This window comes from Lissotriton helveticus, chromosome 9, assembly GCF_964261635.1.
Source record: "Lissotriton helveticus chromosome 9, aLisHel1.1, whole genome shotgun sequence".
Classification (NCBI taxonomy): Eukaryota; Metazoa; Chordata; class Amphibia; order Caudata; family Salamandridae; genus Lissotriton; species Lissotriton helveticus.
Window position 1 is genome coordinate 1191619099 of NC_136070.1, and position 24726 is coordinate 1191643824.

Consider the following 24726-nt stretch of genomic DNA (forward strand, 5'->3'; position numbering starts at 1 on the left):
TGCTTGACCGAGTGATCATGTGGATCAGCAGAGAGGCTCTTCTCAAAGAGTTTGATGACTGGGGCCAACTAGAACAACTCTTAAATACCTTAAACCTGGGTTGATCTGGACACATCAAGAACGTCTGATGTGTTCCCACTTCATAAGCACTTCAGAGATACCACAGAACAGACCCATTCAAGAGCAGTGTAGAGGCTAGACAAAGGTACTAGAAACTGGGCTTCAGGTCATAAACACAACAACTGAAGTTCAACTGAGACTACAAGAGTCCAATCAAGATCAGCTTTAGAGGCGCCTTGAGGGCTCTCCACAGACTGGTGATACCAAATAAGACTTAGATTGCTTTTTTTAAGACTTAATTTCACAGGTTCTTTTTTATGGGTTTTGGGATTGAGGGTAACTTTAATCTACTTGTATTTGTAGAAGTACACTTCTCATTTCAATACTCCAATTAGGCCTGAATAAGACATGACTGACGCAAGTTTACTCATTCAGTGGTTCCTGGGGACAACTGAAAGGACGATGCCTACTTACAGGGGAAACAGGAGATCACGGATAAGGATTTTTCGATATATAGACTGCTCCGATGTTGCTTAGGTTATAAACCCTGTTCTATGAATATGAGGGAGTTTAATCCTCAGCAGAGAAACATCCATTAGATTTTCATTATCGTCTAGACTGCCAACCAGAGGGGGAGTTCCTAGACTGTGGTGAACTCACCTGACTACATTGTAGTTACCTACATACACTTTGGAAATACTGTCTGAAATAGTCTTAAACATGAAAGGTTGCAGAGTCTGACTATATTGGGGTTTAGGCCCATGAAAGGTGTCTGTAGATGTCTGCAGACTTGACTTATATATATATATATATATATATATATATATATATATATATATATCAGGAACCTCCTTCCCTTGACAAAAAGGAGCAGAAACCCGAGGGGAACATTGGAGGCCTTTAATGTGTTCTGTGGCGAATGCATTTCTGGCTCGATGTTCGCCGTCATCAGCGCCCAAAAGCCTCCCAGGATTACAATAGCACAGCACCAGTGCGTCCCGCCTTCTTAAGCCTCGATATTGCAGGCCCGCTCCGCCCCCTCAGCACACCTGTGTGATCTCCCTAGTGTGTCGAGAGACCACAAGTCCCAGAATCCCCAATGTTCGGATCCTCGGAATGATGTTGCAGGGGGGAAAAAAAACAGTACCTTAGTGGTTGTACTCGGGTGCAGGGGGCACGGATTGTGCTTGAAATCCAAGTGTCATGGTTTGTGGCTTAAAGTTCACAAATAAAGAGTCTCCTCCGGTCCCCTCATAACGCTTCAGCCGTGAAGATTAGGGATCAATGTAGCAGGGGTCGCAATGACAATTCACGCTTCCCTGTATGTGGCCCCATGGCCACACGACTGCGTAATCTCTTCCAAGACTTCTCGGCGGACTCCGGACTTCCAATTAACATTGGGTACACGAAGAACTGCAACAGCTCATACCAGCTTAGTCCGGACCCTTTAGTGAAGCGGGGTATTCTGTAACGCGTCTCTGGCAGACGCATGGATACATGACAGGAACCTCCTTCCCTTGACAAAAAGGAGCAGAAACCCGAGGGGAACATTGGAGGCCTTTAATGTGTTCTGTGGCGAATGCATTTCTGGCTCGATGTTCGCCGTCATCAGCGCCCAAAAGCCTCCCAGGATTACAATAGCACAGCACCAGTGCGTCCCGCCTTCTTAAGCCTCGATATTGCAGGCCCGCTCCGCCCCCTCAGCACACCTGTGTGATCTCCCTAGTGTGTCGAGAGACCACAAGTCCCAGAATCCCCAATGTTCGGATCCTCGGAATGATGTTTCAGGGGGAAAAAAAAACCAGTACCTTAGTGGTTGTACTATATATATATATATATATAATATATATATATATATATATATATATATATCTCCATCCATCCATCCATCCATCCATCCAACCAACCAACCAACCAACCGGCGGTCGCCAGTAGGTATAGTTAGGATTTTTTCTCTATGGGTTTTTTGAAAATTCTATGTCTAATAACTTTGGCGTTTGTGGACGGAATTGGCTGAAATTTTCAGGAAAATGGCACATTTTGTTTCTGAGCAGCCCCTGAAAATTTTGGGGGGGTTCGTCAAGGGGGGGCCGAGAAAAAAGGGAGGTCCCAAAACGCGTTTTTCCCATGTTAATTTCCATAGGGCGGTTGGCCTCACTTTTAGCCCGAACGGCTGAATGGATTTGCACGAAACTTGGCAAAATTGTAGGGACTGGTAGCCCGATGTGCCTTTTGTAGGTCTCAATATATGTGCTCCAGTGGATTTTGAGAAATTAACGTTTAAAAAAAGATATATATCTGTAACAGCGGACTGGGCAGCGGCCCAGGGCGCGTACTTTTCGCGCAACGGAGCTTTGTGAAGCGAAGCTGATTGGTTCTCCGGCGTCTGTCAACATTCCAAACAGTCTGTAGCGGCCGCCATCTTGTCTCTCGGTAGGATCGAGAGACAAGAGGAGGCCAAAGCGAAGGGGCAAATGACCATAAGGGGGCATAGTACATTGTCGCTGACCCCCTAGGTTTGATGTGGAGGTTTTAAAAGGGCCCCGCGGGGCAAAAAAAAATAAAAATAATAATAATCGAACAGCTGAATGGATTTGCACGAAACTTGGCAAAATTGTAGGGACTGGTAGCCCGATGTGCCTTTGCTAGATCTCAATATATGTGCTCCAGTGGATTTTGAGAAATTAACGTTCAAAAAAAGATGTATATCTGTAACACCGCACCGCTTCGCGTACTTTTCGCGTTACGGAGCTTTGCGAAGCGAAGCTGATTGGCTCTCCGGTGTCTGTAAACATTCCAAACAGTCCGTAGCGGCCGCCATCTTGTCTCTCGGTAGGATCAAACAGCTGAATGGATTTGCACGAAACTTGGCAAAATTGTAGGGACTGGTAGCCCGATGTGCCTTTGCTAGGTCTCAATATATGTGCTTCAGTGCATTTTGAGAAATTAACGTTCAAAAACAAGATATATATCTGTAACAGCGCTCCGCTTCGCGGAGATAAAATTATATGTGTATTACCTAGCTGTTGCTAACACTAGTTAGCGACGGCTAGTAGAAGATAGCGACCATCTTGGGCCCCACTTTGCATGTGAGTGATATTTATCACTAATGACATGCAAAGTGGGCATGCCAAGATGTTAGCGACTGGAAACAGTCGCTAACATCGCTATCTCCTATTATCAACTTTTGGAAATATTCGAGATAAGCGCGAATATCTCCAAAAGCTACCACCTGCCCTGAGCAGTTCTTAGCCATGTTATCCAATGGGAGGTGGATAACATGGCTAAGAGCATTAGCTCGGTAATGCATGAATATCGCTGAGTTTTCAGCGATATTAATGCATTGCGGTCGTTTTTTATCGTATTTCCGATAAACCTTGATAATAGCAAGGTTTATCTGCGATAATTTCTGACGGTAAAAAAATCGTTGCTAAGCATCGTTGGGGATAAATATCGCTTAACTTTGGTAATATGCCCCAACGTCTGTTAACGTTCGATTCGAAGGAAATCAGGAAGTGTTGAAAAACATTGTCTGCGCCTTCTTGTCTTTTTTCAAATGCCACACTTTTGTCGTGCACGGCAGCCATTTTAGATGCCTTGACCAGACCCACTCTGTGCACGCTGTCGATCCTTAGCATGGCTCCCCACCCTCGCAAGCATCTCCCCTAGGCAGTGGTCACCCCCGCTCTCTGTCTTATGCATGGGTAATAAACCTCCCCCCATCTGCGCTGCTCTTCCCTGAGAATCACACCCTGTGCCCGCCCGACACCTCCCTTTCGCCCTATTCACTACCGCACCCTCTGACACTCCTTTTCCTCTGTGTCCGATTGTCCAGGCTGGTCCTAGGGTATCAGCTAGCCCTGCAGATGTAGTTTATGGCCACAGCTGTAAAGAATCACCCCTCTTCAAAGGAGTTATAGTAGATCAAGGCCCACACTGGATGAGATCCGTCACAGCAGAAGCGTTGCTATTATCTGAAAACCATCCTGTATTGTGATTGGGGAGGGGACCGAGCCTGAAGCGGAAGATTCCAGGGATGACTCTTTGTACATCAAAGTTTTTACAATTATGTGTCACATTAAATATATATAGCACTCCGACAAAGTAGTAAGATTATAAAACTTTAATAATTTATAAATATATACAAGAAAACAAAAATAGTAATAACATATAAACATTTTTAGGGAAAAACAACGAAGTAGCGGTCGGCTGTGCGAATAGTCCCAACGCAGCACAATGTCCAGATTTCCGGCGTGGGGCGTCGCGGGGGGTGGGTCATCAGTAGCAAACTGTTGTGCGAATAGTTCCAAGGCAGCAGAACGCGCCGAAATCTAGATGACACGAAAGTGATGTCTAGTAAGTTGCCACCCAGCAAATAACGGCATGGGGCGTCGCGGGGGTGGGTCATCAGTAGCAAACTGTTGCGCGAATAGTTCCAAGGCAGCAGAACGATGGCACCAAGGTGATGTCCAGTAAGTTGCCGCACTGGTTTTGGTATCCTACAATGCTGCTCCGAATAACGGCGTGGGGCGCCCCGGGGGAGGCGGCGTGAACGGGCCTCTCCAGGTGGAGTCTCGTCTGCTGTAGTGGGGCGCCCCTTTACCGTTTCAGTTGCCATTCCGTCCGTTTTTGGTCCACTGTGTCAAAAGCCGCAATTCAGCTGAGTTGCGCCCACTCTTGCGGTGCAGCGATAGGCGGCTGTCACAGGACTCTCAAAATGGCAGCAGGCTGTTTCCTTTTTGGGCCTGGTCCACTGAAATGGCCCTGGGACACCTTGGAAATCGGACGCTTGTCTGCTAGGTCTTGGACCCCATTCTCGAAAGCGTCCCCTTCGCCTTGAGAATTCATCAAAAGTTTTGGGGGCTCCGACTCCTGCAGGCTTCTGGTGGGGAGCGGCTGCCATGATTGCTCGCGGAATGACCACGACTGAGCTACGAGATGGTGGTGCTCTCATGCTGACGCCAGCTTCAGTCTGAAACATCCAGAAACAAGGTGCGGCTTTCATCGTTTGGGGGAAAAAAAAAGTTTTCATCCAATGAAAAGTGTTGTTTTTAGGTCACATGATCAAGCCTTCCATCATTAGGAAACCAAAAGTAAAATGAACCAATGAAAAGTTTTATAAACAAGTCACATGACCTGTTATGCGGCATAGGGTGTAAAATGCGGAGAAAATACGTTGGCACGTGAGGCGGCGTCAGTAGCGGACCGATGTGCGAATAGGCCGAAGGCAATACAACGCGCCAAGATCCGGATGGCACCGAGGTGGTGTCCAGCAAGTTGCAGCACTGGTGTGGCCATCCTACAATGCTGAAAGTCGGCGTGGGGCGCCCCGTTGGCCTGTGAGTTGGCGTCAGTAGCGGACCGATGTGCGAATAGGCCGAAGGCAGCACAACGCGCCAAGATCCGGATGGCACCGAGGTGGTGTCTAGTAAGTTGCCGCACTGGTGTGGCCATCCTACAATGCTGAAAGTCGGCGTGGGGCGCCCCGTTGGCCTGTGAGTTTGCGTCAGTAGCGGACCGATGTGCGAATAGGCCGAAGGCAGCACAACGCGCCAAGATCCGGATGGCACCGAGGTGGTGTCTAGTAAGTTGCCGCACTGGTGTGGCCATCCTACAATGCTGAAAGTCGGCGTGGGGCGCCCCGTTGGCCTGTGAGATGGCGTCAGTAGCGGACCGATGTGTGAATGGGGCGGAAGGCAGCGCAACAATATTTTCGGAATAGAAGACACCACTAGGCGCTGAGATGCCAAGATCCGGATGGCACCGAGGTGGTGTGTAGCAAGTTGCCGCACTGGTGTGGCCATCCTACAATGCTGAAAGTCGGCGTGGGGCGCCCCGTTGGCCTGTGAGTTTGCGTCAGTAGCGGACCGATGTGCGAATAGGCCGAAGGCAGCACAACGCGCCAAGATCCGGATGGCACCGAGGTGGTGTCTAGTAAGTTGTCGCACTTCTGTGGCCATCCTACAATGTTGAAAGTCGGCGTGGGGCGCCCCGTTGGCCTGTGAGATGGTGTCAGTAGCGGACTGATGTGTGAATGGGGCCAAAGGCAGCGCAACAATATTTTCTACTATATTTTCGGAGTAGAAGACACCACAAGGCGCTGAGATGCCAAGATCCGGATGGCACCGAGGTGATGTCTAAGTTGCGGACCGATGTGCGAATGGGGACAAAGGTAGCGTAACAAGATTTTCTGTATGGAAGATACCACTAGGCGTTGAGATGCCAAGATTCGGATGGCACCGAGGTGATGTCTAGCAAGTTGTGCCACTGGTGTGGCCTTCGTACAATGGTAAAAGTCGGCGTGGGGCGCCCTATTGGCCTGTGAGATGGTGTCAGTAGCGGACTGATGTGCGAATGGGGCCAAAGGCAGCGCAACAATATTTTCTGACTGACACCACAAGGCGCTGAGATGCCAAGATCCGGATGGCACCGAGGTGATGTCTAAGTTGCGGACTGATGTGCGAATGGGGCCAAAGGCAGCGTAACAATATTTTCTGTATGGAAGATACCACTAGGCGTTGAGATGCCAAGATTCGGATGGCACCGAGGTGATGTCTAGCAAGTTGGTGTGGTCATCCTACAATGCTGAAACTCGGCGTGGGTCACCCCATTAGCCTGTGAGATGGCGTCAGTAGCGGACCGATGTGCGAATAGGCCGAAGGCAGCACAACGCGCCAAGATCCGGATGTCACCGTGGTGGTTTCATAGTTGAGAGGCACTTCATCTGCAGTGGGGCGCCGAGATCCGGATGGCACCGAGGTGATGTCTAGCAAGTTGCTGTACTGGTGTGGTCATCCTACAATGCTGAAATGTAGTGGGGCGCCCATTTACCGTTTCAGTTGCCATTCAGCTGAGTTTCGGCTGCTCTTGATGTTATAGCGACAGGCGGCTGCAAGAGGACTCTCAAAATGGCGGCCTGTTCTTTGGATTTGGGCCTGGTCCACTAAAATGGCCCTGGGACACCTTAGAACTCGGACGCTCGATTTTTTTTTCCTTTCCTGTACATGCAAAAAAAGGTAAATGCCCGGTACGTTACACGCTTCATCTGCCACGATGAACTCTCCAGAGGAACCGGAAAAAAATATAGTTGTGGTAACTATACCATGCATCGTCATATGGAGAGGTGGCACCAATTAATTATAGTGCTGCATAAAAGAGAGATTTGGAGGAGAACCCCTGACCTGCTAGTACATTCATCAAAGAAGTGGCACTGAGAGCTTCAGAGGCAAGGGAAATGGTCCCAAATATTTAGAAGAACTTTGGAAAGATTAAAATGACATGTTTAGATTGTGGTAAATTAATTTCATGTGGACAGATGAGTGTTACTCTAATAAATACAGCATATGAACATCATCATAGTCGATGGTTGGTAGAGACATTTTGACTATATCCTGGACCTGCCCGTCCTCGCCCAAAATGGCGCCGGAATAAATGGGACTCGTAACTCCTTGTTGTGTACTGGTTGCAGAACATTGAAATCACGAGATACGTATGCAGTTTTGAAGCACATGGCGGGCGGGGACGAGAATTGATTGAATATTTCGACATCCCTATTGATATTAAGTTCTGATGTGTTATTGATTACTGTACTGTTGAAAATTCGAATTAACGTCACCCATGGTACTTGCCCGCAAATGTATATCTAGATAATTTTATTGTAACTGGCCCTGTCGTATTTTAATTATAAAATGTACGTCCACCGATTCCGTAACTGTTAGACACCTTAGTTCTTGCAACCTAATGGCCCGCCCGTTACGTTCCTCTACAGTGTAAATGTCTATTCATCATATACGATTACAGTTTGCTCCGTGGCAGGCCCACGTGGTTATAGGCTCGTATTTGTATAATGAAATTTTCACAATAAAGGTTTTTAAAAGAAAACATGGTAGTAGTATATACATTGGTAAAGTTTTTAATAATAGTCACTGTTTTAGAATCATTAAAAGGCAAGTGAAATAAAGCAGACCAATTACATGAAGGGTAAAAGGTATAATACGAAGGAACGCAGTAAAGATAAATGGTCAAGGGCTGTTGTGTTTTCTATTCCTGCAACATAAAGTGATCGATAAGAATCTCATATTCAGGCGTATCGGCGACTAAGACAGCAGGTCGACCCTCTTTTGCTCAACGGCTCCGTCATGGGACGAAGAAACGCTCTTTTTCTCGAAAAAAGAATATATTTTACTTGCAGGACAGTTGTAAAATTTCCGGGAAAGTACATTAGCCTGGAACATTATAACATATATTTAAGAAAAAATAATGTTCGGAAGTAATTAAAAGCGTAATTTTTAGGTGATATGACCAAGGCTTTCATCATTAGAATAAGAAAAGTAAAATGAACCAATGAAAAGTTTTATTAACAAGTCACATGACTTGTTATGCTTACGTTACGCGCTGCGCGCCCCGGATGACTTCCGGATGCGCTAACGCGGCGCGTCATATGACGCATTACGCGACAACGCAGGTCCAGAATATAGTCAAAATGTCTCCACCAACCAGCGGTCGAAACACAACCCCTTTCAGCAGGCTAAATAGTTCTGTTAAATGACAACAGAAGGGACAGGGAACAAGAACCATCAGTCAAAGAGGGGAGGGCTAGTTCTTGTCTACCGGGTTACATTGGGGCGCTACCGGAACTGATCGAATTGGTAGTCTACAGTGTTTCTGGATGTTTCAGACTGAAGCTGGGGTTAGCATGAGAGCACCACCATTTCGTAGCTCCGTTGTGGCCATTCCGCAACCAATCATGGCAGCCGCTCTTTATCGTTATTTTGGGCGGGGTGGGTGGCGGAGCCGAGCTGTTTTGCAGCCATCATTGTGTGGAGTTCAGTTCATCTCACTAGTTTTGTATTTGTCATGAGGGGTTGTTCCTAATGTTTCTATTTTAGCGAGGTCAAAAAGAGATCCCATTAGTGGCCTACTGATTTTACTCGATTCCTTTTCTTTTTTTTACACGATTTTTCGTTATCTGCAAAGACTAAACAGAGTATTGCGACTCTGTGTTTGTTTGTAAATAGAGAATGAACCAAAGAGAACTAATTCTAAAACAGTAAATACTTGGATAACAATCAATCAAATGGAGAGAGAAGCAGGCACGACGGATTACAACGGGGGCAAAGGCCTGCGTTAACTACCTTTCACTATCTGCAAAGAGAGAGTACTCCTAATAGAAATGAGGGGGGGGGGCACCATTCAAAGCAGATCAGTGTGCATAAACACGAAAATGTTTTCACTTACCACGTACTTGACATTCGACAGCTTATGATATTTGCTATTAAAAAACCATTGAAATTCACTGAAAAAACCATAGGTTATAGACCATATATAGTTAGGAATTAGCATTTACAAAACCTTGAAAATTCACTGAAAAAACCATAGGTTATAGACCATATATAGTTAGGAATTAGCATTTAAAAAACCTTATTTTACTCACACAAAACCATTGAAATTCCATATATAGTTAGTTGCACTAACTATATATCGTGCACCCGCAATCCACTGCTGATGATGTCACATATTACATCATTCATGACATGGTCAGTGACATCACTGATGACATCTCAAATGACATCACTGATGACATCACTGATGACATCTCATTTGACATCAATGACCACATCACTGATGATATCATTCATGTGACAATACAATGCATCTCCTCACATTTTAATATAACCTCTGTTTCACCCAGTGTTAAATACAGAGTATAATTTTTGAAACCATTGACACACCAATACTAGTTACTACATACGCACTCACTGATTCCTATGTCTACACACATTCACTCATTCACCCATACAATCATTCATACATACAATCACTCATCTTTACAACACTATCATATGCAGTCATACACCTATACAGACACTCACACTCTGCCACTCATCCATGGAGTTACTCACACACCTAGTCAGTCCTGTAAAGAATCAATCACACTTCCATTTTCTTGTCTATACAGTTAAACATAGAGCACCTTACATTTTCAAACATATACTAACACATACTTACTTTCTTATACAATCATTGATACAAGTACACATTGATCTGCACAGTCACACACCTCCCAGCCAGCCACACACACACTCAGTCTCCCATACAAATACTTGGATAATCAATCAATAACCCATATAGTTAATCATATAGCTACTGATCAACACATGCAGCAGTTTACAGAACAACAGACATAATGATGCACAAATTAAGACAGTTTAGTCACTAACCCATGCACTCAGTGAGACACATTTAATCACTGACTCATACATTCAGTCTTGCACCTACTAAATCCTTCGTCCAAACACTTATACATCTACTCATTCTTCAATATGTAAAACATATTTAAACTTTACAGAAACACACAGTCACTGGATGATGTCATCAGTGATGTCATCAGTGATGTCACTGACCATGTCATGAATGATGTAATATGTGACATCATCAGCAGTGGATTGCGGGTGCGCGATATATAGTTAGTGCAACTAACTATATATGGAATTTCAATGGTTTTGTGTGAGTAAAATAAGGTTTTTTAAATGCTAATTCCTAACTATATATGGTCTATAACCTATGGTTTTTTCAGTGAATTTTCAAGGTTTTGTAAATGCTAATTCCTAACTATATATGGTCTATAACCTATGGTTTTTTCAGTGATATATATATATATATATATATATATATATATATATATATATATATATATATATATATATATATATATCCCGTCCCGACGTTGTCCGGGAGCAAAAGTCTGCTTCTGGGCCCCCGCCCGCCCCGTCGTTACGGCTGCTTCACTGCCCCCGCCCGCCCCGACGTTAAGGCTGCTTCTGGGCCCCTGCCCGCCCCGACGTTGTCATTGTGTCTCCCTTTCATGCAAGGCTTTCACTGCTGCGGTCCCCGCAAAGAGGCATGAGCAGTGGGAGTCTTTCTTACCTGCTCCCGGTGGTCGTCACCGTTCCTCCCCGCCTGCTCCTCCCTGCGCTCACGCCCCTCGCTCTTCCTCTTGCTCCTGTACGCCGCTCCTCCCCGCGCTCGTGATGTCGGCAGCACGTCGCGGCCGGCGCTTCTTTCAAGGGACTACTTTTTTTTATATTACATTTTTTAAATAACGTATATTTGTTTTTTTAATATAGCCTATGTCCATCTGCTTGCCCTGCCGTTTTCAAAGATGTATTGGGTGTTTGGATTGGTGGTGTAGTTTTCGAGTTTACCTGGCTCAAAGGACACACTTCTCTCTTTATAATAGTAGTTTATATATATATATATATATATATATATATATATATATATATATACATACATACACATGATGTATATGGAGGTTCTTATATCTATCCAAACCCCATTTTAAAAGGGGGGGGAGGGGGTTGCCATTCCAATCCAGAAAGGGCTGCCCCTCATAGTGACACAGACCCGCAAAGCATGGTTTTCATAAAGCTGCTATACAGCTCCAAGCGATTGTTCAAGGTTTCATCTATGTGCTAGTTTGTGATAAAAGTGAATTGTAAATAATCGATGAATAAAATCCTCATTCCTGTACCCCCCCCCCCCCCCAAAGCCAAAGTGCTCATTGTAGGAGATTGGGATGTAGTACTTGACACACTGCTGGACAATTCTCACCACTTTACAGCACTCCACACCGGAGAGAGATGGATACATACCGGGTTTTCTTATGATAGACTATTTCCTACTAAACCCTTAGCGATTAACACTCTGCAGAAAGGGATTATACCTTCACTTCCTGCATGCATGGCACACAATTCAACATAAATTGCTTTTTGTTAACGCCTTTTGTGTTGCAACGAGTATTCAACACAGAAATTATACCAAACAGCACTTCAGACACTGATGCGATATTGATTCATATCGCACTTTGCTTGATCAAACACCACTGAAACAAAGGACCTTTAATGCATTACAGTATAAGCTCCCTAATGATAAGGAGAAATTGTGGATACTCTCCACATACCTGAAAGAAAATTAACACTGTTGTGACTTCTCATCATATGCAGGTAAAGCTACTTTGCGATGGAATACAAATCCGGTCTCTGCACAGAGAAAGCTACAGTCAAATTGCACTGGGAAAGTTTTTTGAGCAGAGGCCTGAATATTAAAAAAGAAAGCACATTCGCAAGACCTACTTTGGGCACTTATGAATGTGACTTTCGACAGCGCCGTTATCAAAAAGGGGGGGTGGCGTACGGCCACTAGAAGCCATAGTCGCACAATTTCAGCGGTTGAATATGATGATTTACACATTATGGGTGAAATCTTTACCACAGCACAGTTTTGCCTATTTAGATCTTGAGATACTGGTCAGGTGGCAATCCTATGGTAAACATATACACCAAGTGCAGATCCAAACTCCCTTTTGTGAAAACTACTGCTGGGCCAAGTTAATTACTCTGCTGGCCGGCAGGAGGATCAACGGCTTCCCCACAAATGGAGCCATTTGACAGTCCTTGGCACTTTTTCCTGGGAAAAGAGGGGGGGCTCAAAATCCAGATGTGCTAATTACCTTTCACACTGCTCCCACCCTGAGCCTAGTCGCCACAACAAAAGAGGACAGAGAGCCCTCTGGAGCCACACATATAAGAGGCTCCCCATTGGAGTTTGGATGGGAGGAACTATCCATAGACCTATTAAGCTGCCATGTTGAAATGTACCAGAAAGCTGTGCGGGAGGGGTGGTGAAATTGTCATCCTAGCTTTAGTTCCTACTTTCCATAATCTTCTACCCTCTCTTGAAAACCTCTGTACAAAGGAGAGACTGTTGAGAACTTACTGGATGTGAGAGCGACAACTCCAGAAAAGTGCCGTGCTGGAAGGAGAAGCCATCTGACTCTGCCGTAGAAATGGATTTAAGAACTTTGACTCCAACTGACCCTCAGACTAGAATTCTTTCTCCAGGACCAATGGCGCATGCCCCCTTATACTCTTTGAGGGCCAGTATTGGTAGGAACTCTGGAGCTTCTGTGGACTGGTCCTGCAGATAAGAGATGTTAGAAATGGGGGTCTCTAGTTGGCAATGGTTTGCACCTTTGTCCAAATAGGGACCTTTTTTCTAGTCTGGGTAAGGGAGTAACGCCCTTAGACATCCCCACTCACCGACTTGGTAGCTTGGCACGAGCAGGCAGGCTTATCTCGGAGGAAGTGTGTAAAGCATTTGTGCAACAAATAGCTCCCCCTAGGTCTATTACGACATTGTGACAGATAAAAATCCCAAAGTACAGCTCGGACCTCGAGGTGCGTGGCGTCGAGCATGGAGTTACAAGGACCCCTAAAACAGTACCTTTGTAAATTATGAAAACAAAGATGGTGCACAGCGTCAGGGAGGTAATGCTGTGTTGGTGCCAGGTGGCGTCTGTTCTTTACGACCACAGGGGAGGTGAGCGTCTGTTCCTTACGACCACAGGGGAGGTAGTGCGTCTGTTCCTTATTGCAATGCAGGAGAGCTGACGCATTTGTTCATTATTGGTGCCGGGGAGGTGAGGCGTCGGTGCCTTACTGTTGCCGGGGAGGTGATGTGGCGGTGAGGCGGCGTTTACTTATGATGGTGCTGTTTTGATGGATACTGGAAATCACTCATGTCTGGTATCGGCTCCGCGATTATGAAGCACAGGTGTTTGTGAGGTCGGGACTGTGCATTGGGAGCGTCATGAGTGGTGCCCTCGGCTCCGGTGCAGGCAGCGGCCTTGGTGATGGCGTCTATACGGTGCAGTGTCGACAGGCATCGGGGCTGCAGTGTAAGTTGGGGCTGTGCATTGTGCACTTCACAAGCGGTGCCCACGGCTTCGTTGCAGTTCACGGCGGCACTCGCTGATGTCTGTCTTGCTTTTTCCATCTATGGCAGCTGAAACAGAAGTTCAGGTGCAGGAGAACCGAGGGGGGGTGAAGCCTTTGTGTCCCTGAGACTTCAGAACAGGAGGCAAGCTCTACACCAAGCCCTTGGAGACCTTCTTCAAGCCGGATACACGGCACAGTTCAGTCTCTGTCCTCTCCTTGGCAGAAACAGCCACTGCAGGCCAACCCAGCAAAGCATCCACACAGCAATGGGACAGTACTCCTCCTTAGAGCATCTCCAACTCTTCTCCTTGGCAGAGGTTTCTCTGGAGTCCCAAAGTAATCTAAAGTTCTGGGGTCTGGGCCCCAATATTTATACCACATTTTCCTTTGTTCTATTTTGGCAGAGAGTCTCTTAGCTCAGTCCAAACCAGTTCTGCCCTCACTAATCCAGCTTCTTGGCAGGAGGTGGAAGCAGCATTGTGCACAGGAGACTGGGCCTATTCGGGTGCAAGGAAACCTCCTCCCACTATTCTAAATGCAGGCCAGGTCTATTCAGCTCACCCCTGACTTACACAGGAAAGGCAGGACCCACCTCAATCCCCCTCCTCGCCCCCCGTGGCTGTCTGCAGTGAATGCACATCTCCTGCCACTCTAAAACCAGACAGTCCATACACAACCCAGCAGAGGGACATAGGATGGCTAAAGTAGAAAATGCCCACTTCCTAAAAGTGCCACAAAAAAAAACAATTGATGGACAGAATGCAGAACAATGTCAGTTGGCAGGGTATGCCCAGACTTGGGTCCCTTGCTCACCTTTCCACTGGATTCAAGTTAGCCTGGCTGATTCGGGGTGTTATCCCGAAACCGATCCCAGGATGCGTGTTTCCGGTCCAGGGAAGAGCTGGCTTGGCAGTTCGGGCTGGACTGTTCCCATGAGGAATAGGGTCAAGACTGATTTGGATATGGCTGGGACTGAACTGGGGTGGCAAAGTGCGCTAAAGAGCGATGAGTGAGTCAATCCAGATCTGTGACGGGGTGAGTGACTGAAAAGTTTCAGTGCTCCGTCCATCTCCTTGTTTTCACTTTCTAAAAGTGGTATTTTTAAACACACAATTTAAAAACCATCTTTACTTAAAGATGTGTTAATAAATTCTGAGTTCAGGGAGCCTAAACTTCATCTTTCATCTTGTCCCCATGGGAAGTGCCCCATGGAGAGGATTTAATAAAAAAAAACAAAAAACTATGTCTAGTGAATTATCTGCCGCCGGAGGGGACAGAAAGACTTTGAGGATTTGGGGGGAGCATTAGGCCACTGTAAGTAGTTGCTTCCCTCCGCCTGCCTTTTGTTAACATTTGGGTTCGCTAGGGGTGTAACATGCTGTGAGAGTGTCTGCACAGATGTCTCCATCTGCTCATTTGTTCATATTGGCTAATTAATGCAAAGTAATTAGTAGTGTGTACATAATATAGTACATTTAATTTTTGTAAGAAAAAGAACAGACTGAAGAATGATTGAGTATTTGTTGCATGCCACCAGACTGGGGTAATAGCTCGCACTACCTCCCCAGAGTGTGCCTTGGACTGCTCTTTCCAGTAAAAGGAATGTTGCAGACTTATTACTGTTAGTTGTGTTTGCAGATGTCATAGTTTTGGTTGTGGGGTACGCATATCTTGGGGACCTACGCATTTTTTAACTTGGGTCAAAGTTATTTTAGTTGCCCATTAGATGGTATGTTAAAACGCACACTATGGTGTCTTTTTTTAGTTCATCTTATTTTTAATGTAAAATTGATTGAGGTTGAACTTCACTAATTTTACTCCAGGTTACTGTTGTTGGTTTATAGCTGATTGTTCAGAGTCCTCCTCCTGCTCCCCCTCTTCTCTGCAGTGTGACTCTCATTCATTGTTTGCGCCCTTTAGCCATGTCAGTGGTGGTTCTGAATTTGTTTTTTCTGGCCTTATCCTTTGTGCATAATGATTTATTCATATTAATCTCGGTGAGTAAAACATTCTGTTGATGAAGACAACAAGTGTCCTTGTCTATATCTGTACTGCATGTCCTCTTCTCTGCTCCTGTGTGTCTTCCTGAAGCCAGTCTATATCCTATCGTGCCTTCATGAAGCTCCGTGCAGTGGGTCAAGGACCATGTAAACCTGCTTGTCTGGTTGTTGGGCTTGCTTCTTTCAGGGTAGCATTCCAACTCCCTTATGTGTTTGCAGCTCTAGATTCTTAGTCCTGCTTCTCGTCAATTAAAATTTCTTAGGTATACAGTGTTCTTGGGAAAGTTCTGCACAAACTAAAGTTCTCGAAGGTCTTCTGGGGATACTCATTCAGACCTAGTTTATTTCCAGGTGTATTTCCTCTGATCCTCTAGAATCTCATGAGTTTAATTACTGTTTTGTGGCTCTCGGAAATTGTTTGCATCAGAGATTTGCTTGAAGCCGCGGTCCTTCCCACTCACTTATTCATCTTCCTGTGCACACTCCTTTTTTTGCATAAAAGAATTAGAAAGACCAGGCATGTTAACCTAAGGTACCTCAACAAGGTTTTCTTCCTTCTGATCAGACACACTCTGCCTTTGATGTTGTGTAGTCCTTACCTAGAAACCATAGAATTATCTTTTTGCTTTCCTCACCACAATCGAGAATGTTTGTTAAATATAGCATTGTGAAGTCTGGATCAGCTGATAACACTGGGAAAGAGTCTGAAATCATCCAATATGCTGGCATCATCCTTGGAGCAATATTTTGTACATCGCAGATGTGGTCATTTGACTCTCTTTACTAAATTACAGATGCATTTAGTTGGAACTTCTTACATCTATTTTAAACTGCTGCAATCTAAAGCACTAATTTAAAGTAAAACGTTTTGAAGTGTTCTGTCCAATATTCCTATTTATCTTTGCAGGCTTTGATGGAACTCTTTATGATTTCTTCAGTGGGTACGAAGATTTGAAAAACAAGCGTGTTCGCTTTGTGGGAAATGCAGCGCAGAGGATCCAAGAAGATTATTTGCGGATCCTAAGATACTTTAGGTGAGGTGATCCAACCACATGCAAAACCTTTTTAAAAAACAACCTTCTTAGTAAAGAGAAATACTCCACCTCTAAAATGATCTGACCAAGATTGCTGGCTTCTGTGTCACCCTCAAAATAAATCTCTCCATGTTGAATTTGGTACTCTAAAGTCTTACCTAGATAGTGAATCCTAACTCCTGTTGCAAATCTCAGATTGGCCATTATGACCCTTTCCCGTTAGGAGCAACCTTCTGTTTATTACTGACCCCAAGTAATTTGCTTTTGGTTTCTGGCGCTCGGGATCCAAAAATATTTGCCTATAACTTCTGTCTCGTAGGCTTTGTACCCAATAAAGAAATCTAACGCCAACTCAAAGCAAACCTTTGTAGTTGTCGACTAATGTGTAGCATGTTAAGTATAAGATATAGATTTTCTTTACAGGGCTCATCTGTTAATGGTGTGGTCAGCTGCATCCTGTGTACTATATGGTAATGTTTGACCACTCCTGTTCTAGGCAATCTGGAGTCTGCTTTGCTGCACAACTCTGAGTTTGCCCAACAAAGAGGTAGGCCACAAGAGAGAGAAGGGAGGGATTGGAATGAGGGATTAAAAGGGGGGGAATAGAAGAGTCTGAAAGGACTAGAAGAAGGGGCAGCTGGCCAAAGCTTTTAAAAAGTAATGCCAGTTTTCCTTGTCATTTCAAGCAGTGGTCACTTTGCAAGCGCTCTGAATGGCAAGCAGTCTTAGCTTACTCTTGGAGGATGGTGCTCTGGTGCAATTGTTTACTGGAGTGGGGCACAAGAGAAACAACCGGGAAGTGTTATACATTTTTGTAAACCTTCATTATTTTTATTCACAGTTAAAGGTTCAGTAGCTATGTTACACTTAGCCACACATTATGTTTAGCACACTTGCGTACAGACAGTCTAACCCAGGCAGATTAACACTATCTAGAACCAGACCGTTCTACCCTACGTCAAGTAGGCACAGAGCTTTGTATACAGTAGAAGAGTTCAGGAAATTCTGTTCAGGTGTTCTAAAAATGTCAACTCTCACTCAGCCAGGCACATGCCTGCTTGATTGTGCTAACACAACAGTGATGGACAGAATGTGGATCAATGTCACACATTCACCCCAGTCCAAAGATCTGGGCCCAAATCCATCGTTTTTCCACTCCACACCACCCTGGGTTAGACAATGGCGATATGCAAATCAGCGCTGACCCTGTGCCCCATGGGAACAGTCCAGTCCGAACTACAAAAGCCATGTCCTTCCCAGAACGGAATCAAGCATCCAAGGACCGGCCCGGTTTCGAGGTAACACCTCTCATCAGCCCGGCTAGCTTGACTCCAGTGGTGTGGAGTGCCTGGGACTCACGTCTGAGCATCCTCAGTACACTTAGAGCGGTAATTGCAAACACAACAGTGATGGACAGAATGTGGATCAATGTCACACATTCACCCCAGTCCAAAGATCTGGGCCCAAATCCATCGTTTTTCCACTCCACTCCACCCTGGGTTAAACAATGGCGATATGCAAATCAGCGCTGACCCTGTGCCCCATGGGAACAGTCCAGTCCGAACTACAAAAGCCATGTCCTTCCCAGAACGGAATCAAGCATCCGAGGACCGGCCCGGTTTCGAGGTAACACCTCTCTTCAGCCCGGCTAGCTTGACTCCAGTGGTGTGGAGTGCCTGGGACTCACGTCTGAGCATCCCCAGTACACTTAGAGCGGTAATTGCAAACACAACAGTGATGGACAGAATGTAGATCAATGTCACACATTCACCCCAGTCCAAAGATCTGGGCCCAAATCCATCGTTTTTCCACTCCACACCACCCTGGGTTAGACAATGGCGATATGCAAATCAGCGCTGACCCTGTGCCCCATGGGAACAGTCCAGTCCGAACTACAAAAGCCATGTCCTTCCCAGAACGGAATCAAGCATCCGAGGACCGGCCCGGTTTCGAGGTAACACCTCTCATCAGCCCGGCTAGCAGTTACCGCTCTAAGTGTACTGGGGATGCTCAGACGTGAGTCCCAGGCACTCCACACCACTGGAATCAAGCTAGCCGGGCTGAAGAGAGGTGTTACCTCGAAACCGGGCCGGTCCTCGGATGCTTGTTTCCGTTCTGGGAAGGACATGGCTTTTGTAGTTCGGACTGGACTGTTCCCATGGGGCACAGGGTCAGCGCTGATTTGCATATCGCCATTGTCTAACCCAGGGTGGTGTGGAGTGGAAAAACGATGGATTTGGGCCCAGATCTTTGGACTGGGGTGAATGTGTGACATTGATCCACATTCTGTCCATCATTGTTGTGTTTGCAGTTACCGCTCTAAGTGTACTGGGGATGCTCTGACGTGAGTCCCAGGCACTCCACACCACTGGAATCAAGCTAGCCGGGCTGAAGAGAGGTGTTACCTCGAAACCGGGCCGGTCCTCGGATGCTTGTTTCCGTTCTGGGAAGGACATGGCTTTTGTAGTTCGGACTGGACTGTTCCCATGGGGCACAGGGTCAGCGCTGATTTGCATATCGCCATTGTCTAACCCAGGGTGGTGTGGAGTGGAAAAACGATGGATTTGGGCCCAGATCCTTGGACTGGGGTGAATGTGTGACATTGATCCACATTCTGTCCATCATTGTTGTGTTTGCAGTTACCGCTCTAAGTGTACTGGGGATGCTCAGACGTGAGTCCCAGGCACTCCACACCACTGGAATCAAGCTAGCCGGGCTGGAGAGAGGTGTTACCTCGAAACCGGGCCGGTCCTCGGATGCTTGTTTCCGTTCTGGGAAGGACATGGCTTTTGTAGTTCGGACTGGACTGTTCCCATGGGGCACAGGGTCAGCGCTGATTTGCATATCGCCATTGTCTAACCCAGGGTGGTGTGGAGTGGAAAAACGATGGATTTGGGCCCAGATCTTTGGACTGGGGTGAATGTGTGACATTGATCCACATTCTGTCCATCATTGTTGTGTTTGCAGTTACCGCTCTAAGTGTACTGGGGATGCTCAGACGTGAGTCCCAGGCACTCCACACCACTGGAATCAAGCTAGCCGGGCTGAAGAGAGGTGTTACCTCGAAACCGGGCCGGTCCTCGGATGCTTGTTTCCGTTCTGGGAAGGACATGGCTTTTGTAGTTCGGACTGGACTGTTCCCATGGGGCACAGGGTCAGCGCTGATTTGCATATCGCCATTGTCTAACCCAGGGTGGTGTGGAGTGGAAAAACGATGGATTTGGGCCCAGATCTTTGGACTGGGGTGAATGTGTGACATTGATCCACATTCTGTCCATCATTGTTGTGTTTGCAGTTACCGCTCTAAGTGTACTGGGGATGCTCAGACGTGAGTCCCAGGCACTCCACACCACTGGAATCAAGCTAGCCGGGCTGAAGAGAGGTGTTACCTCGAAACCGGGCCGGTCCTCGGATGCTTGTTTCCGTTCTGGGAAGGACATGGCTTTTGTAGTTCGGACTGGACTGTTCCCATGGGGCACAGGGTCAGCGCTGATTTGCATATCGCCATTGTCTAACCCAGGGTGGAGTGGAAAAACGATGGATTTGGGCCCAGATCTTTGGACTGGGGTGAATGTGTGACATTGATCCACATTCTGTCCATCATTGTTGTGTTTGCAGTTACCGCTCTAAGTGTACTGGGGATGCTCAGACGTGAGTCCCAGGCACTCTACACCACTGGAATCAAGCTAGCCGGGCTGAAGAGAGGTGTTACCTCGAAACCGGGCAGGTCCTCGGATGCTTGTTTTCGTTCTGGGAAGGACATGGCTTTTGTAGTTCGGACTGGACTGTTCCCATGGGGCACAGGGTCAGCGCTGATTTGCATATCGCCATTGTCTAACCCAGGGTGGTGTGGAGTGGAAAAACGATGGATTTGGGCCCAGATCTTTGGACTGGGGTGAATGTGTGACATTGATCCACATTCTGTCCATCATTGTTGTGTTTGCAGTTACCGCTCTAAGTGTACTGGGGATGCTCAGACGTTAGTCCCAGGCACTCCACACCACTGGAATCAAGCTAGCCGGGCTGAAGAGAGGTGTTACCTCGAAACCGGGCCGGTCCTCGGATGCTTGTTTCCGTTCTGGGAAGGACATGGCTTTTGTAGTTCGGACTGGACTGTTCCCATGGGGCACAGGGTCAGCGCTGATTTGCATATCGCCATTGTCTAACCCAGGGTAGTTTGGAGTGGAAAAACGATGGATTTGGGCCCAGATCTTTGGACTGGGGTGAATGTGTGACATTGATCCACATTCTGTCCATCATTGTTGTGTTTGCAGTTACTGCTTGATTGTGCTGGCTGAGGCTGTAGGACAAAGACGCAATGGGTTGAAGCTGCCAAAAGGTAGCTGCCGGCAGCTATTACCAGTGGATCTGTTGTCATGTGAGGAAGAACCACTTCGTGCCTCCAACGACACCCGCGCTGGCCGACTATCCCCGTTCGCACTAACGCCCACCGCCCCCGGCGTGCCCTCAACCCATTGTCGGACCGTGAATTATGCTTTCTACTGCGCTCTTATGGCCCAGGTCCGGAAAAACACTTATCCAACGTACACATCCCCATACCCACAATTCTTACAAACCCTCTGAGGCTCCCAACACTCAATAATAGAGGTTCCGTCCCTAACAACCTCAGAAAAGTCCCCCTCACACTAGAAAGCTCGACCACCCTTCTCTCTCCCAAACTCAAATGCATCCTACTCAATTGCAGATCGGCCCAGAGACACTCCTCCAACATCGCTGATCTCGTCTTAGCTAGGGAACTGGACCTAGCCATTCTAACAGAAACGTGGCTTACTGAAGCCTCTACCCCGATTATGGACATACTAGTCCCCCCCAATTATCACATCATTAGGCTGGACAGGCCCCCTGGCAAGACGGGCGGGGGAATTGCATGCATGTTTAGGAGCAACCTCTCCGTTACTAAAATCACCCCTCCCGCCTTCCCCTCCAGTGAACTCCTCTGCCTCGACATCACCAGCGGGGGCAAACAAGCTTGTGCTTTACATCTCATCTATCACCCGCCTGGTGACAACCTCATATTCACCCAACAACTCATGGACATGATCACTTCCAATGCCGGTCGGCAGACAACCCAAATCTACCTGGGTGACTTCAATCTTCACTGGAACGATCAGAAAGACACAGTGGTGAATAGTCTCAAAATTTTCCTTAATGCGCTTGACCTCACCAAAATATGCGATAGACCAACACATGACAAAGGCTCGATACTCGATCTCATCATTGCCAAAGAGAACTCAACACAACTGGAGGCGATCCAACCCTGCGACTGGTCTGACCACCACATTATCACCTTCTTTATCAATGAAAAAGTGAAACCTATCCCAGCTCAACCAATCAAATCCAAAACTTGGAAAAGGGACATGAAGAACGTTAACCCCTCTACCCTGCCTCCCCACATCGGCAATCTCCTCCTTCCCCCTTCAGGTGCCTCGGATGTTCAAACACTGATGGACCACTACCTTGACTCTATGAACACAGTAGTCAATGAAGTCGCCCCACTTCAACTGAAGAGAGTCTCCACCAAAACTTCTAACCCCTGGTATGATGATAGACTCAATGACGACAGGCGTACTATGCGAATGGCAGAGCGCACCTGGAGATCGGACCCTTCAGCACTGCACCTCAAAAGGCTTAAGAACAAAAGAAACGCCTACTTCAGGAAAATAAAGCGCACAAAGGCGGACTTTTTCAGCCGTCAGTTGGATCGAGCAAAAAACAGGCCAAGAAAGCTGTTCGAACTAATCAAGACCCAAACAAAGACTCAACCCCTACAATCAAACAGCACAACAAGCGACACCCCACATTGTGAAGCCTTCTTTAAGCTAAAGACTGTCAACATAAGAAATGACCTCATCTTGGATGTAAGTCGATTCCCCAACAACTCCAGAATGTCTTACATTCAACCTAAAAACAAGGCATCTTGGCTGTGCTTCGATACCTACTCGGAAGAAGCAATCCGCAAACTGCTCTGCACCTTGAAGCCCTCTAATCACCTCACAGACCCTCTACCTGCTAATGCGGTAAAAGACTTCATCCCCTTGCTCCTCCCTCTCTGGACCAAAATCATCAACAGCTCCCTGCAACAAGGCCTCATTCCGGACTCCCTCAAGGTGGGGCAAGTCACGCCTATACTCAAGAAACCTACAGCTGATCCGACTGACCTAAATAATTACCGGCCCATCACCAATATCCCCACCCTGGCCAAACTGCTGGAGAAATGTGTCCAACTCCAACTAACAAGACACATTGACCAATTTGACCTCCTCAACTCTCATCAATCAGGCTTCCGAGCGAAACATAGCACGGAAACAGCTATGACACACATAATTGATGACGCCCTCCAAATTCTTGATCGCAATGAGTCCTGCCTCCTCATCCTTCTTGACCTCTCGTCAGCATTTGACACGGTCAAACATGAGAACTTGCTGGAGCTGCTAAGCACTAGAATGGGACTATCGGGAACGGTTCTCAAATGGTTTTCGTCCTTCCTTCACAACCGGACTCAGAAGTTCAAGATCGACAATGTGCTATCTTCACCTGTGCCTGCAGATCTAGGTGTTCCACAAGGATCCTCCCTCTCCCCCACATTGTTCAACCTCGTCATGGAACCGCTCGCCACCTTGCTCCAAGCTTCTAATGTCCAATTCCATATGTACACCGACGACACACAACTGTACCTAAAGCTTCAATCCCCGGAAGATATCAAACATCTGAATTCCACGCTTATTAACACTCAATCTTGGCTAGACGATAATCACCTCAAACTAAATGCTCTGAAAACTGAGTTCCTTCTCATCTCACCCCCGGCGAAAATTTCAACCACCCAAACATGGCTCAACAACCTAACAGCACTCAATGTCCAACCCACCATCGTGGACTCAGCGAAATCCCTAGGCATGACACTGGACGCCAGGCTCAACATGCAGCAGCACGTCAGCAAAGCCATAAAAGCAGCTAATTTCCAAATCAACACACTGAGGAAAATTAAACCCTTCCTCCCTGCTGAAGACTTCCGAACTGCTGTACAAGCGTTAGTCATCCCTCGAATAGACTACGGAATTGTGGCCCTCAGCGGACTCCCGCTATCCACAACAGCACCCTTAAGAGCCTCCCTGAACGCTGCCGCAAGACTCATTACTGGCTCAAGAAAACATTCGCATATTTCCCCAGACTTAAAGTCCCTAAAATGGCTGCCTTTTGAAGCCAGAATACAACTAAAAATTGCAGTTATGACACACGCGGCAGTGCACCACAATGCACCCAACTACCTCGCTCAAAAGTTGTCTATATCAGGAGGTTCGAGATCCAATAGAAGCTCAAAAAATCTACTCCTGAAACCCCGTAGATTCCGGAAAGAGAAAACTTACAAGCGCTCCTTCTCAGGAATGGCACCCAGGATCTGGAATGCGCTCCCTCCTGAAACCAGGCTTATCTCCTCCACTGCACTCTTCAAGAAAGAGGTGAAAACCATCCTTCTGGCCAAGATCTCCTGAACGCTATAGGTGTTGGATCAGAGACTCTGCATTGCCTTGTGTCAATGCTCACCTTGTCCTTTGGCACTATACCTCTACTTGAGGGAGACACTATTACGCTACTTTCTTACTACTGCCCATATATGATACACGTTGGGTCACTGATTCACCCTCCCGATGCCCCCACTCAATGCTCTCTCTATACCAAAACATTGTCATAAGCCTTCCACACACCCAAAGTGTACCTGAACACCTCTGTAGTGGGATCAATGACTTATGCCGTCTTATATTACTTGTTTACCTGACTGTATATTGATATGTTTTATGTTTGTTATTATTATCCTTTCATGTTAGTGACTACTAC

The 24726-nt window shown here is 46.6% G+C and overlaps 1 protein-coding gene across 1 annotated transcript in view; it reads left to right on the forward strand.

Moving 5' to 3' along the window:
* LOC144782337 (CCA tRNA nucleotidyltransferase 1, mitochondrial-like) overlaps window positions 1–24726 on the forward strand; it is a 52363-nt gene that overhangs the window by 15184 nt on the left and 12453 nt on the right. Inside the window, exon 5 of the mRNA XM_078661656.1 lies at window positions 16746–16872. Coding sequence (XP_078517782.1) covers window positions 16746–16872 — 127 coding nt within the window. The remainder of the gene's footprint in view (window positions 1–16745; window positions 16873–24726) is intronic.